This window comes from Chiloscyllium punctatum, chromosome 13 (genome assembly GCF_047496795.1).
Source record: "Chiloscyllium punctatum isolate Juve2018m chromosome 13, sChiPun1.3, whole genome shotgun sequence".
Classification (NCBI taxonomy): Eukaryota; Metazoa; Chordata; class Chondrichthyes; order Orectolobiformes; family Hemiscylliidae; genus Chiloscyllium; species Chiloscyllium punctatum.
In genome coordinates this window covers 84,438,193-84,453,905 of record NC_092751.1, presented here as the reverse complement: position 1 = coordinate 84,453,905, position 15,713 = coordinate 84,438,193, and the positions used below count along the sequence as shown (strand labels likewise).

General features: G+C 40.8%; 1 protein-coding gene across 1 annotated transcript in view; it reads left to right on the top strand.

The window, feature by feature from the left end:
• zfand4 (zinc finger, AN1-type domain 4) overlaps positions 1-12,798 on the top strand; it is a 55,702-nt gene extending 42,904 nt beyond the window's left edge. Inside the window, exons 8-10 of the mRNA XM_072583036.1 lie at positions 5,806-5,860; positions 9,433-9,550; positions 11,710-12,798. Coding sequence (XP_072439137.1) covers positions 5,806-5,860; positions 9,433-9,550; positions 11,710-11,845 — 309 coding nt within the window. The 3' untranslated portion in view covers positions 11,846-12,798. The remainder of the gene's footprint in view (positions 1-5,805; positions 5,861-9,432; positions 9,551-11,709) is intronic.
• The last annotated feature ends 2,915 nt before the right edge of the window (positions 12,799-15,713 follow it).

Below are 15,713 nucleotides of genomic sequence, written 5' to 3'. Positions count from 1 at the left end.
CGTTCTCCAAGAGACCAATGTTCATTTCAGCTACTCCTCTTGTTTATATTCTTATATAAACTTTAGCTTTTGCTTTCCAGTTTTATATTCTGACTGATTTTCTTTAATAACTTAGCTTTGATCTTTTTAAATTTTTTTTTTAGTAACCCTTTGTTGATGTTTAAAAGTTTTCCAATCTTCCAGATGCCACTTGCCTTTGCAATATGTAGTACCTTAGTTTTTGTCTCTGTTATGTTTAACTCGTTTAGCTTTTAGGATGTTGAGCTCAATAATCAGCCATGATCATATTGAATAGCTTGACCATGCTCGAGGGGGTCAAGTGGCCCACTCCTGCTCCTGCCTTCAGTGTTTATGTTTCTGTTTCTGTATAGTGTGGGACTTCAGTTTCTTGCCCGCCAATGAATTTAAAATTCTAGCATGCTGTTTTCAATCTTGCCGAAAGGATTTTTTATGATGAGATCATTAATTGATTGCGCACAATACCAAATACAGAATAACCTGTTCCCTACTTGGTTCACCAACATGTTACTTTAGGAAACAATCTCTAATATGTTCAATGAAGTCCTCATTGAAGATACGCTTACCCGTTTGATTAATTCAGTCTGTATGTATATTCAAATCACCCATGATGAATGCTGTAATTCTTTTACCAACTCTGTTTCCTGGTTTATGCTGTGTGCCACCGTGGGACGTCTTTTATTTTTAAAAAAATCACAGGATCTGGACATCACTGGCTAGGCCAGTATTTATTGCGCATCCTTAATCGTCACAGTTAAGAGTCAACAATATTGCTGTGGGTCTGGAGTCGCACACAGGTCAGATGGGATAAGGATGGTAGTTTCCTTCTCTAAAGGACATTACTGAACCAGATGGTTTTTTTTTGACAATCAACAATGGTTTCATCTTAATTCCAGACTTTTATTGAATTCAAAAGCCACCATCTGCCACGGCTGGATTCGAACACAGTCGCCAGAATTCAGACTTGGGTCTCTAGATTAACGGTCCAACGATAATACTACTAGGCCATCACCTCCCCAGCCTTTCTACTGCTATTTTTTTTTCTACCTTTGCCAATTCAATGTCTTGATCTCTGTGCTGATCTCATTTCTCACAACAGTACTGATCTCAGTCCTTTACTAACAAAGCTACAACACTTCTTTTCCCTAACTTTCCATTCCTTCCAACATTCTTAGAATCCTTGGATATTCCATTCTCAAACCTGGTAATCACATCTCAGTAATCAGCACAAAATTATATCCATTTGTCTCTATTTGTGCTGTTAACTCATGAATTTTATTCAGAATGCTTCATGTATTCAGATACAAATTCTTTGAGCTTTTTTTTATTATCAAATTTCCCTTCACTTTTACCATTCCTATGACATTCATACAGTCTGACCCTTTCTTTACTTTCCTGGTAATAATCAGACTCTTAAAAAAACAAGAACAATGGAAATTACAGTACAGGAACACGCCCTTCAGCCCTCCAAGCCTGTGCCAATCCAGATCCTCTAAACCCATCACCTATTTTCTAAGGATCTAAGGTCCTCGCTCAACCTCGATCTTTCTATGAAAATAATCCTAATCTACTCAACCTCTCTTCACAGCTAGCACCCTCCATACCAGGCAACATCCTAGTAAACCTCCTGTGCGCCCTCTCTGAAGCATCCACATTCTTCTGGTAATGTGGCAACCAGAACTGTACACAGTATTCCAAATGTGGCCGAACCAAAGCCCTATGCAACTAACATGACCTGCCAACTCTTGTACTCAATACCCCGTCCGATGAAGGAAAGCATGCCGTGTGCCACCTTGACTACTCTATTGACGTGCGTTGCCATCTTCAGGGAATGATGGACCTGAACACCCAGATCTTCTCTGTACATCAATTTTCCACAGGGCTTTTCCATTTACCATGTAGCTTGCTCTTGAATCAAATCTTCCAAAATGCATCACCTCTCATTTGCCCGGATTGAACTCCATCTGCCATTTCTCTGCCCAACTCTCCAATCTATCTATATTCTGCTGCATTCTCTGACAGTCCCCTTCACTATCTGCTACTCCACCAATCTTAGTGCCATCTGCAAACTTGCTAATCAGACCACCTGTACCTTCGTCCAGGTGATTTTCATTTATGTATATCACTCATCACTAACCTGTTCTCGTGCCTTCTGTTTTAACTTTGATTTTCAAATTTTCCAAACCCCACCCGCATTTAATTTAAAGCCCTATCTACAATTCCAGTGGAGCTCATCCAATCGGAAGACCCCCTCCCCCCTCCCCTCTCTCTCTCTGTCTGTCTGTCTCTCTCTCTCTCTCTCTCTCTCTCTCTCTCTCTCTCTCTCTCTCTCTCTCTCTCTCTCTCTCTCTCTCTCTCTCTCTCTCTCTCTCTCTCGCTGTCTGTCTGGCTGTCTCTCTCTCTCTCTCTCTCGCTGTCTGTCTGGCTGTCTCTCTCTCTCTCTCTCTCTCTCTCTGTCTGTCTGGCTGTCTCTCTCTCTCTCTGGCTGTCTGTCTGGCTGTCTCTCTCTCTCTCTCTCTCTCTCTCTGTCTGTCTGTCTGTCTGGCTGTCTGTCTCTCTCTCTCTCTCTCTGTCTCCTTCCCCAGTACTGGTGCCAATTTCACATGAATTCAAAGCCATTTTCCCACACCAATCTTTGAGCCATGCATTTACCTCTTTAATCTTGTTGACCTTGTGCCAGTTAGCTCATGACTCAGGTAGTAACGTGGTGATCATTACCTTTTTTTAGTTTTGCTTTTCAATTTAGCCCTAGCTACTCTCATCTCCTCAATAGAACCTCCTCTCTGTTTCTGCCTATATCATTTGTATCTACGTGAACCACAAAAACTGGATCTTTCCCCTCCCAGCCAAGTTCTTCTGCAGTCCAGATGAGAAATCCTGAACCTGGGCAACACAGCTTTCAGAACTCTCAATCCTGGCCACACTGAATAGTGTCCATTGCTCTGACATTAAAATCCCAATAACAACTACACTTCTCTTTCCTTCCCCCATTGAATGGCTCCCTGTCCCCATAGTGCTACTGAATGAGCCATTCTCCCTACATTTTTTACTCATGTACACATAGGAAGCAAGAACGTTGAACGTGTTGAAGTAGGACAAGGTCCAAGGCTCCTTGTGTACTACCTGCTGGATCCCTCTCCCTGCCTCACTTGCAGTCACACACTCTATCTCTCCATTGAACAAATTTGAAGAGTTAATCTAAAGGGTGTGACTGTTGAAACACAACATCCAGGTAACTCAGCCCCTTCCTGATGTGTCACAGTTTTTGAAGCTTGGACTCTAGCTCATCAATTCTGAGCCAGAATTTCTCAAGTAATCAAAGTTAAAAATCTCACAACACCAAGATATAGTCCAACATGTTTATTTGGAAGCACTAGCTTTCAGAGCGCTGCTCTTTCATCAGGTGGTTGACAAGTGATCAACACTTGGCACATATGTGGGCACCACTTTGGTGTCCGCCAGCTCCCACATCATGCGCACCACCTGTTGCTGCATATCTGTTTTGTTTATTTGGTTGTTAATTTGTTGTTTTTTAAAATTTCCTACTGGTCTTTTTGTTTTAATCTGTTAAATATTTGTCTAATTCACCTTTAATCTGATAGTATCTTTTAATAGTCAAATGAGCAGCTTTTACCAACCAATAGACTTGAAGCTTCTCTGTATTGTACTCTGCTTTGTGCTTGCTGTCCGAACCTGAGCTTCAATTTAACCTGTTAAAAGACCTTGCAAACTAACTTTTAAAAAAAATTACACCAAGCCTGAATCTGTTGGCAACAATCAACAATAGATTCTGTTGTTAATGGAGTAATTAAATACTACTGAGCCCATTGTAAGGAAAGAAATATTGAGAAACACAGTTAAATTGTTCAATTCCTAGTCATCCAGTGTTTGATTCCTTGTTATGTAGTCTACTTATAACTTTATGAAAGGCAGCATTATTGCTGTATGAATAATCCAGCCATTTGTGGCGAGGAAATGATCTGGAAAGAGGTGTGAGTTGCTATAAGTTGCTGAATGAATTACAACAAACACAGAATGCTGGCGAGACTCAGCAGATCTGGCAGCATCAATGGAGAGAGAAACAGAGTTCACGTTTTGAGTCTGGCATGACTATTTAGAACAGAAGTTTTTGTTTTAATACTTTTGACAGAAGCGAAGGAGGAACAAAAGGGAAGATGTACAGGCCAGTGCAGAATACAAACAGTGGAAATACAAAAAATGAGCTGCAAAATGGGTATAAATTAAAGTCTGCTGAGGCACCTTTCACTTCTGAAGAAGATTCATAACATTTAACTCCTTCTCTCTCCACATATGCTGCCAGATCTGTTGAATTTCTCGAGCATTGTGTGTTTTTAAATTTCCAGCATCAACAGTATTCTCCTCTTGGCTGAACAATTTGTGCTATTGTGATACTGCAAACTTGCCCTGAGTGTTTTGAAAAAAATGATGTGCTTATCATAGAATCCTATTAGTTTCACTGTAGAATGTTAGGGCTGATAACATAGCAGTTATAATTTAGAAGTGTTCTCATGGGCAGGGTTATGCTCCTGCATTGCCCCTCAACCTGTTCAGACTGGAAAGGAAGCAATTTAAAGAATTTTCTGCGGATGGTAAATTGTTCTTTTGATGACTCTAAAATTAACAAAAATATTATTCCTTTTGGCCCCCCTTCCTCTAAATCTATTCTTTATGTTTCTGTCTTGATTTCACTTCATTTCACTCTATTTCCTTCTCCATTGTACTTCAGTTTCTGTTCCTGACCTTAAATTTCACTGGTTACGGAGATAAGCCCTTAGTCTATTTATTTTCAAGCTCCCCTATGTCCTGTTGCCCTCACTGTTGTTATCCACTTGTAGCAACTTGTGGCACAAAACGCTTTCAGAGATGAAAGGTAAGGAAAGTCAGATAACAAGCAGACAATACACTGAGATGTACCATTCCAATAAAATCTGAACTAGGGTAATGTGTGACCTGGAAAGTCACAATGGATAAAGAAGAAATCGTTTTTGTAACAAACACTACATAGGACAAACAGGCAGAAAATTAGCCACCAGGATACATGAACATCAACTAGCCACAAAAAGACATGACCCATTCTCACTAGTATCTTTCCATGCGGATGAGGAAGGACATCACTTCAACTGGGACAACACATCCATCCTAGGACAAGCCAAACAGAGACATGCACGAGAATTCCTAGAAGCATGGCATTCCAACTGGAACTCTATCAACAAACACGTTTGACTTGGATCCCATTTACCACCCCCTGACAAAAAGAACAGGAAATGACATCACCATAGGAAATGACACCACCAAACCAAAGAAACCCAAACATATAAATAGAAAGCGGGCTACACCACCAGTGCTTCACCTGGAGACTCACTGAAGATGTTACCTAGTAGGGTGAGGAAACGTCTGAAAATGAACCTTCCAGCTCAGCGAGCAAGCCCACATCCAAGAAATCCTTTACTAATAGAATGAAGGTGAGAAAAAGGCACAGCAGAGGAATATTCCTGTTTTTATATTGAAGAAATTATTTTCAGAATTTCGTCTGCATTTTTTTTTAACATTTCCAGTTTGTCTTGTCATTAATCCTGTGGTAAGTTTTGTTTTTCAGATTTGCATAATTTGCATTTTCAGATTTCAAACATAATTTTTTTTCCTTTAGAAGTCTGATAATTATCCTTTTGAGGGAAGTTTTAGTTAAGTTATTCTGCCTTACATTTTAGTTTGTAATTTCTTGTCTATGATTAATGCACCAAACATTATCTTTGCTTTCATTTCCAGTCTCCCCTTGGACTTTGTGCGACTTGCAGACCCACTACAATAGGAAGACGAATAGGTAGGTTTGCTAAAATGATGTGACATTGATTTATTATTATCTTAACATTTTGTGCTAGTTTCCAGTTTTTAGACGTGGGTGCAATGAGTTTCAGTCTCTATTCATTATGACCTTGTTGGAATCTGTCTTTTGAATAAATGTACAGGATAAAAGGTTTATGCTCCAATAAGTTTCCTACCCTTTTCATTGCACCCGATCAACATGCTAATCTATATTTTCACCTCAGTTATTAAATTTGTCATGAATCCATAACAAGTTCCTCATTGATAAAGAATCATCGAATGCCTACAGTGAGAAAACAAGCCATTTAGCCCATCGGGTGGATACAGACCTTCCAAACTGCATCCCACCCAGACCCACCCTGTAACCCTGCATTTCCCATGGCTAATCCACTGAGCGTGCACATCCAAGGACACTTTGGGCAATTTAGCATGGCTAATCCACCTGACCTGCACATCTTTAGACTGTTCAAGGAAACCAAGGCATCCAGAGGGAGCCCCCACAAACATAGGAAGAATGTGCAAACTCCACACAAACAGTCACTTGAGGCTGGAATCAAACCCGGGTCCCTGGTGTTGTGAGGCAACTGTGCTGACCACTGAGCCACCGTGCCACCCTCAGTTCACATGTCTGTCTTCTCCCTTCTGGATGATCGAGACTCTGCTCTGCTCTGCTCTGTTTTCCATGATAGGTACTATCTCTGTACTGGATTTATCCTTGTAAATAGTTTTCACGTCGCCACCATGTCTTAATGAATTTTTTTGTAATGTAGAGACCGCTATGCAAAATGTTTTAATTGCGGTTTAATCAGGGACCTGCATAAGTTTAACATTGGCCTTTGAACTTGAACATTGTTAACAAGAGACTAGAAGTTGAACCTTTTTCTCTTGTAATTATCAGAACTAGGATGCAACAAACCGATAAAGAGACATAGTTTTACGTAGCATGAGGAGCTGGTGTAATTGGTGTTCATTAGCACTCTGATTCACTCCAGTGAATGCAGGCTAGTGGTAGGAGGGAACAGTCCATGGTCTTCTCAACTTTGACTTTATTCACTCATGGGACATGGGTATCGCTGGCTGGGCCAGCATTTATTACCAGTCCCTACTTGCCCCTTAAGAAGGTTGCTTTCTTGAGCTGCTGCAGTTAATATGCTATGGCTAGACGCAGGGAATTCCAGGATATTTTCCCAGTGACAGTGAAGGAACCCAAAGATCTCCAAGTCAGTATGGTGAGTGGCTTGAAGAGGAGCTAGCAGGTTTTCCTGTGTATCTGCTGCCCTTGTCCTTCTGGATGGAAGTGGCCATGGGTTTGGAAGGTGCTGTCTAAAGATCTTAGGTGAATTTCTGCAGTGCATCTTGTAGATAGTACACACTGCTGCTACTGAGCATCAGTGATGGTGGGAGTGGATGTTTACGGATGTGGTGCCAATCAAGTGGGCTGTTGTGTCCTGGATGGTTTCAAGCTCCTTGAATGTTGTTGGAGCTGCACCTATCTAGGCAAGTGGGGAGAATTCAGCCAAACTGCTGGCTTGTGCCTTGAGGTGAATTTCTCTCTTCAGTATTCCTGTTTTCTGGTCTGCTCTTGTAGATACTGTATTTATATGGTGAGTCCAGTTGAGTTTTTGGTCAATGGTAGCCCTAGGATTCAGTGGTGGTAACACCATTCTGTGTCAATGTGTGGTAATTAGATTATTCTTATTGGAGATGGTCATTGCCTGGCATTTGTGTGGCAGAAATGTTATTTGTTCTTGATGTATTAGTTGAGAAGTCAGGCAGTAAGGTTTTTTTTAACTACTGTTTAGTAAAAGCCGACAGTCATTGGTTAGTGTGGGGTTATACGTGTTGGAATTACTCCCACATGCTACAATATCAAGCTTACTGGCAGCCTCATGAATTAGGGCCCCAGCCATCTGCTCACTGTGTAAGCTTGACAGCATGAGAGAGCATATCAAAACTATCCTGGGAGTTTATGTATTCCCTGAAGCATCATTATTTGTATATCATGAAAAACTCATGAAAGCACTACCGGGCCTAGAGTGATGCCCATTCTATCCTCAGACTGCACTGGAAGTGGAAAGTGATTCCAAAGCTTTAACTACAAGCGTAGCTAGCTGTCCAACTCTGTTATGCAGTGATCTGCAAGTCTTTATCTCTGCTAACAGGATGCTGCCATCAAGCCAAAACGAATGAATAGTATGATGTGAGTTTGTCTGTGCGATGCCAGTTAGTGGGCCCGACATCCCAACGATTGTCGGACCATGTCTCTCTCTCAGTCTATTGACCATTTGTGTCATCCAGCCTGTGCATACAAAACTTAGAAAAGTATATCCACTGCTAGATGTGATTCTGCTGTTGGAAATTACTTTATTAAATAATCCAGCCTGTGACAACAGGTGATTGGAAACCAATTTAAAATAGTCAACTAGGCCCACAATGTGGTGTATTTGTGTGTGCTTGATGCTACATAAATGCACAGGACCCTGATTTACTTAAGCAAAATAAATGTGTTCATGCGTTGCACATTTTTTTTTAAGCAAGGGTCATGGAGATAACTAATCTCTCCTATATCCCCATGGCAAAACCCTGATCAATCAGAATCCACCTGCCTGCTCTGGGAATTAAGATGGATAGTTAATCATTCTTGCTACGTATCAATACCAATGACTATCCAATTAATGGGTGCAGTGGTTAGCACTGCTGCCTCACAGCACTAGGGGACCCGGGTTCAGTTCCAACCTCGGGCAATTGTCTGTGTGGAGTTTACACATTCTCTGTGGGTTGCCTCTGGGTGCTCTGGTTTCCTCCCACAGTCCAAAGATGTGCAGGTCAGATGAATTTGGCCATGCTAAATTGCCCGTAGTATTTAGGCATGTGTAGGTTATGTGCATTAATCAGGAATAAATGTAGAGTAATAGAATATGGGAATGGGTCTGGTTGGGTTACTCTTCAGAGGTTCGGTATGGACTTGTTGGGCTGAATCCACACTGTCGGGATTTTATGATGTCTGTGGTTTTTTTTATTGTTATGGTTAATTACACAACTCTTGCTGGGAGTGAGTAGGATTTGCTCTATTTAGAGGAGATGTGGAAAACCAGGTGTTGAGTGGCACTTCACCAAAAAGGCTCAAATCAAATGGAAGTTTCAACCAAGACCCTACCAGTGATGTTCCTTTTTGCATGTTCTAATTATATAGAATACAAATCAAAATAGACAAAGTTTCATATCTCAAATTTTATCATGTTCTATTGTCAATGCCTGAGTGAATATAAACAGAGTTGAGAGTGTGTTGCTGGAAAAGCACAGCAGGTCAGGCAGCATCCGAGGAGCAGGAATATTGACGTTTCAGGCTGGAGCCCTTCATCAGCCCAAAAGGTCGATTCTCCTGCTCCTCGGATGCTGCCTGACCTGCTGTGCTTTTCCAGCAGCACACTCTCGACTCTGATCTCCAGCATCTGAAGGCCTCATTGGCTCCTTCAGTAATTCTGTGTGTCCGTTTGAAGTTAAAAGGGAAAAAATGTATGATTTGTTCTTCAAAATGTCTTCTTTATGTCTGGTCATTGTTTGCTCCAGGCACCCCTACACATCACTTCCCACCAGTAAAGGCTGTAACCCAAACGAAAAAGAAAAATGCCAAGCACTGCTTTCTATGTGGGAAGAAAACTGGATTGGCTACCAGCTACGAGTGCAGGCAAGTACAGATTTTACGGTCTGTTGAATGCTCTCTTCCGAAGTGGACAGACTTTTCTGGGGGCAAATTAGGTTTTGGTGTGCTGTTCCAGGTCAGAAACCTGGCATGCATTCTGTGACCGGCTTGGACAGTGTCTTGCAAGTAACTCTAGAATCTGGTTTAGTTACCGTTGTTACCACATTGCCACTAAAAAAAAGATGAATGCATAACTGGCCAGTCAGCGTGTAGTAAGAGAAAAGGCTCACTCATTATAACACTTGAAAGTGTGCCCTTCATCAGAACCTCAATGTAGCACAACCTTTTCTTTCTTTATAGCAGCTGCGTGTTCCCAGCATTTTTTGGTTGCATTTTACATTTACAGCATTTATGCATTTCATTTTGATACATTTTAACAATGAACTGTAAGAGCTGGGAACCAAAAACACACCTGTTCATGATATTGGTAGTATGTATGTTCCTCACAGCACTGATTTTTGATTTAATGTTGTATGTAATATTTGTTGGGAAAATCTTGAAGTTTAAACTTTGTGACTTATGGATTTGGGCTATAGAAGTGTAATTGTTAACTACTTGAGCGCTGGGAGAGTTCACTGGGGAGATGTGAAAAACACATCCAGGTGTTCTATGGTTCTCATTCACTATGCTTCAGTTTTCTTGTATTAAATATGGTATAAATGATGAGTCTTCACATATGTCTTGAGTATCTTAAAAGTTTGCAATTTGAAATTTAAAGTGATTTGTATTTTCTAGGCAGGTTTATGATTCAAAATGCTTTCCTCATTTAGACTCATAAGTGAATATTTATCTTTAATGGTGTGACATTTTTTAAGAAAGTAAAAACTAGCTGGCGGTATGGCCTCCTAAATCCGCTTGAGCAATGACTCAGCTAGCCCCCTGAGGAAGGAAATTCCAATGATTCACAATCCTTTGCGGGAAGACATTTCTTCATCTTAGTTCCAGGAAAAGAATTGATCATTTGTAGCCCTGAATTCTCAGTTCCCCTCAGAATTTTGTGTTTCAATGAGATCACTGCTCACTGTTTTAAACTTCAGAGAAATATACGCACAGTTTAAACAGACTCTTATCATAGGACAACCCAGGGATCAGTTTAGTGAACCTTTGCTACACGATCTCGAGACAAGTGTGTCCTACCTTCAGAAGGGACAGCAAAACCATGTGTAGCATTCCATGTCTTGTGTGACTGTGCCATCGTAACAAGGACTGACAAGGTTGTAAGCAGCTGATGCCACAGCACTCATTAGTTGCAAACTGCCAACTTGACCTGCCCTCTGATATGTCTGTTAACCAGTTCTCTAACCATGCAAACATATTAGCCCCACCCCCACAATCCTATTTCCATCTTTTGATACAATCTCCACCGTGTGAAATGTCTAGCTTTAGAATGACCAGTCGCTTACGAGCCAAAGATTATTGACCATCATTCATTTACATTAGCGACACTTTCAAAGCTCCTGATCTTAGAGTTTTAAACATTTGGTTCTTTTTGGGTAGAAACAGCTATGCATGATCATTAGCTTGCACCTTGTTAAGGTGTGCTAAATGCAAGATTAACCAACAATAATTAATACCGTGCCAAGTTCTCTATTAGTCTTTGTATACTTGACCCTTTTGGATCTTCCCTAAGTTATAATGGACAAATTGCATCACCATGATTCCTCCTACTATAACCAGTGGAAAGTGTATTCAGCACCTCTGCTGGGCTTTCCAGCATTTTCAAATACAGGACCACGGAGCTCCCTCTAGTTGAAGCCCACGTCTTGTTTTTAGGGCAGTTTCCCATTTGCTGTATTAGGCAGCTTTGAGGTCCTAGTACACAGTTAGCAGATTGAGTGGTTTTATGCTATTTCCCCATAAACTGGGATTAACTGTGATTAACTAAACTCATGGTTCCTGCAGCTCCTCGAGGCGACTCTCTCACATCCTGGAAGATTGAATTGATGCTGGTGTTCTCAATGCTAAAAGGACCACATGCTTTATTTGTTAAAGATCTCCCTCTCTCAGATGTTAATTGTTTCAGTGACGCTACTGCATTAGGATTAGGGCCTGGAATGTTACTACCTCAAAGGTGGCATGTTCAGTGCCACATGACTGAAGTGGCCAATCATTAAAGAACTAAATCATGTCTTATCTGTTTGCAGGTGTGGAAACAACTTCTGTGCAACACATCGCTATGCTGAGACTCATGAATGCACATATGATTACAAGACAGCAGGAAGGAGATACTTACAGGAGACCAACCCTGTTGTTAGTGCACCAAAGCTTCCAAAAATCTGACCCAGTTAGTGCTATGTGCAACACTTCTTGTCAGACTGTGCTAAAAGAACAATAAGAAGTATTTAACTGTTTTTGCATAATTTTGACATTGGTCTGGAAAGACAAAATTGCCAATCAGAAGCACATAATTGATGCTCGGTATTTATGTATTATGTAAACACTATTGTGGGTTTTTAGTTTGCATCTTAATTCTTTTTAGTAAATTGTCAGTGTAAAAACAAAATGAATTTCCTGAAGATTTATGCTGTGAATTTGGTTTCTAATGAATGCAGATGTTTTGTTAACTTTATATTTGGTGCAGACGATGCTTCACTGGCAAATCTTTCAAAAATGCACTTTATTAAAATCTTGTCACTACTGTTTGACTAAAACAAGCCCGAAGGAAGGGAGGAGTTTTTTGGTTGGATAAAGAAGGCATGTGCATTATGTCTTTGTAGTATAACATTTTAAGTACTTGTCCATTTTAACATTGCAAGTTCTTGTTATAAGTTTATTTATTTCAGTGAAACGTTTGCTTTTCTGCTGCTTTTACAGATGTTGACACCATTGATGACAGGATTCAGTGAAAACTGTACTTAGCTCCCACACTGGTTGGTTGTGCAATATCTGTAGTTTTTAAAAAAAATTCTTTCAAGTTTTATGCACTGTATCAAGATGATTGTTCACCTCACTGGAAACCCTTTCTGAGGTGATTTTAAAACCCATTTTGTCCTTGTCTTTGACCGATCCTCAGAAATTATCTGCTACATAATTCTTTGCTTCCATTGCCATATCAAACACATTTTGGCAAAGTGAATCTTTTTGTATTATCAGTTTTTTTAACATAACACTCTACACACAGTGCTGTTGATTTGTTTTTTGCAAATAAAGACTAGAGTGCTCTTAACAAGATTTGAATAAAAATTGAATTCATGATTTGCACTCTTAATTTTTCTAAAGTGTGTGGGCAACATTTAGCCAATATTAAACTAATTTATATTTAAAACAATAACAGCATTTTTGACTTTGTTGCTTTAAAGTTTTGTCCTGTGCATTGCAGTTTGCGGGAAAAGATGAAATTCAACTGTGCAAATTCTGGAGATTTGTAAGTGAATCAAACTGAGGTGGAAATCTATAATTGGCACATTTGCCGCAGTGGGGAAGGCAATTGGCATGTTGGATAAAGACTTAGTCAGAATTGTGTGCCTTATCAGACACAGACGCAGGAAAAAGAGAGAAGGCCCACGCAGATGGTCAACAGGATTGAAAAGTGCCAACAAACATCACACCAGTAAAGGAGTGGAACGTGAAGGCTGACATAACTGAAAGCAGCAGTGAATCAAACAGTGGGGCTTAAAGAGCATTTCTCAGCAGTTTCATGTAAACTGTCTGGTGCCTTGTTTTTTAAAAGCTGTTAGAGGCATGCTGTCCACAATGTGAGAAAAGGAAAGCTACATGTGTAAGTATGATGACTGCAGCTTTCATCCCTGTCTAGTCTGCAATTCTATAAATATCATTGAACACTTACTTGAAAAGACTTGGCCCATTTCAGTGAGGTATACCTGAAGTATACTGCAGGTACAGTATGAGATGCAGGAGATGTATTAAATTACATCATTAGCAGGGCACGCCATGCTCATTGTGGAACTCCTATTGAGTCCACACCAACTCTCCAAAGAGCCATCCCACCCAGACCTACCCCATCCTTAAAACCCTGCATTTCCCATGGCTAATCTACACATCCCTGGACACCTTGGGCAATCCACCTGAGCTGCACATCTTTGGACTGTGGGAGGAACCTGGAGCTCTTGGCAAAAACTCACGCAGAATGGGTGGAGTTTGCACAGTTGCCTAAGGGTAGCATCCAGGAGAAAGTGCGGACTGCAGATGCTGGAGACCAGAGTTGAAAAATGTGGTGCTGGAAAAACACAGCAGGCCAGGCAGCATCCGAGGAGCAGGAGAAATCGACGTTTCGGGCATAAGAAGGGCTTATGCCCGAAACGTCGATTCTCCTGCTCCTCGGATGCTGCCTGGCCTGCTGTGTTTTTCTAGCACCGCATTTTTCAACTAAGGGTAGCACCCAACCTGGATTCCTGATGCTGTGAGGCAGCAGTGCTAACCACTGAGCTGCCCACATTATATGTTCTTCATTGGGTCAACCTGCAACTTGTTCTGCTCCAGAATAAGTGCCTGTTATTTTTCTTCCCATTGACCATTGGACTGTTTGCATCTGATGATTGCTGTTTGTGGTTTGGGCTAGTCTAACAGGCATTCGCAGAACAAGGAGAGTGTTATGAGCTTAGGATGTGATTCACGCAGCAAAGGGTTAAGTTCTGGACTGCACAACCTGAGAGTGAAGTGGGGGCAGGTTCAATTGAAGCATTTAAGTGTTATCTGAAACGGAAGAATTGCAGAGTTATGGGGAGAGTGGCACAAAGAGAACTGCTTCATCTGGAGAGCTTGTGCACACACTATGTAAGTGGCCTCCTGTAGTTTATATCCTATTATGAATGCAACAAGTTTATTTTCCTTCTATTTCTTTCATTGGCATTGAGTCTGACAGCGACTGCTGAGAGAGAAATGATCTCTTATTGGAATCCTTATTATGTGATGCTTTAGTCTGAACAAGCGACTACTAGATCATCATAGTGTTAGGATGCCAGGGGAAGCAGTTCAAATGGGATGTCAGATCAGCTGTGATCCTGTTGAATGGTGGAGCATGTTTTTTTTCTGGTGGGGGGAGAGCCCTGAATTGTCTACTCCTCCTACTTCTTATGGTTATGTTGAGTGTTTTTCTTTCCCTCAATGCTGCCTGGTATGCTGAATATTTTCCAACCCTTCGTGGTCTTCCAGCAGATTTCCAACTTTGTGTAGTGTTTTGATTTTGAGCCACATTTTTGTTTTTTTTTGCAGTCCCCAGAACTCTGCAAACTCTGATTCTCTGACTGCAGGAGGCAGCTGCTGTTCTGTAGTAGTTGTCCGTGAAATAATTGCTCCATGGTATCGTCTGTATCAGTTTGATCCTTTGCCCAGGCTTCATTGATGCATTTTATCTCAACAGGGACTAGTATTTGATATAGAGTGTCTGTAGTCTAAATTTGTATTACATAAATACTACAGGTCAGAGAGAGAAACTCACCTGTTTTAGTGTCAAGAGTGTGTTGCTGGTCATGCAACAACCGAGGAGCAGGAGGTTCGATGTTTCGGGCAGGAGCTCTTCATCAGCAATGAGGCTGGGAGCCTCGGGGGGGGGTGGGGGTGGAGAGGTAGTTTTAGTGCCAGGAATGCATTTTAGTTTAAATCCATACTAAGGTGAAACCACATATGAAGTTCTTAGCTTATTCTCAGTTTTTACATTTCTCTAATTACCATTCACAATAAGAACTTATGTTGAGAACCAATCGGTTGCAACGGCTGGATCGGTGGCAATAATGCCTGACAATTATGAGCTCATTAGAGAATGAAGACTTTTTTCTTTCGCATTGCTCTCGTAAAATCGAACAGCTTAGAAAACAGGAGGGTATAAGGAAGGCAAATAACCAAGGGAAAGACTAGATAGCTGAGAATGCCTCCAATCTGAAGAGGAGGTGAAAATCTGGAGCCAAGTTGTTTCCATTATAACGAGGTGAGCTATGTTTGTTCTGAATGTTGGAAATTGGAAGGGAAACCCCCTTGGACTTATTGAAATTCAAAAGAATGAGTCCTAAAAAAAAAAGAAACCTCAAAAGGCCACAGATCAAATTGTAATTTTAATTACAACTAAAAGACCGAAGGTAAACATTGCTGAGTGTTGATGGAAGAAAGTTTTTTTTTTAATCTGAAGAGAAGATAACTTTGTTCAAAGGAAGAATTCAAGCCGTTAACTATTCTAAAGGATATGGAGGCTTCT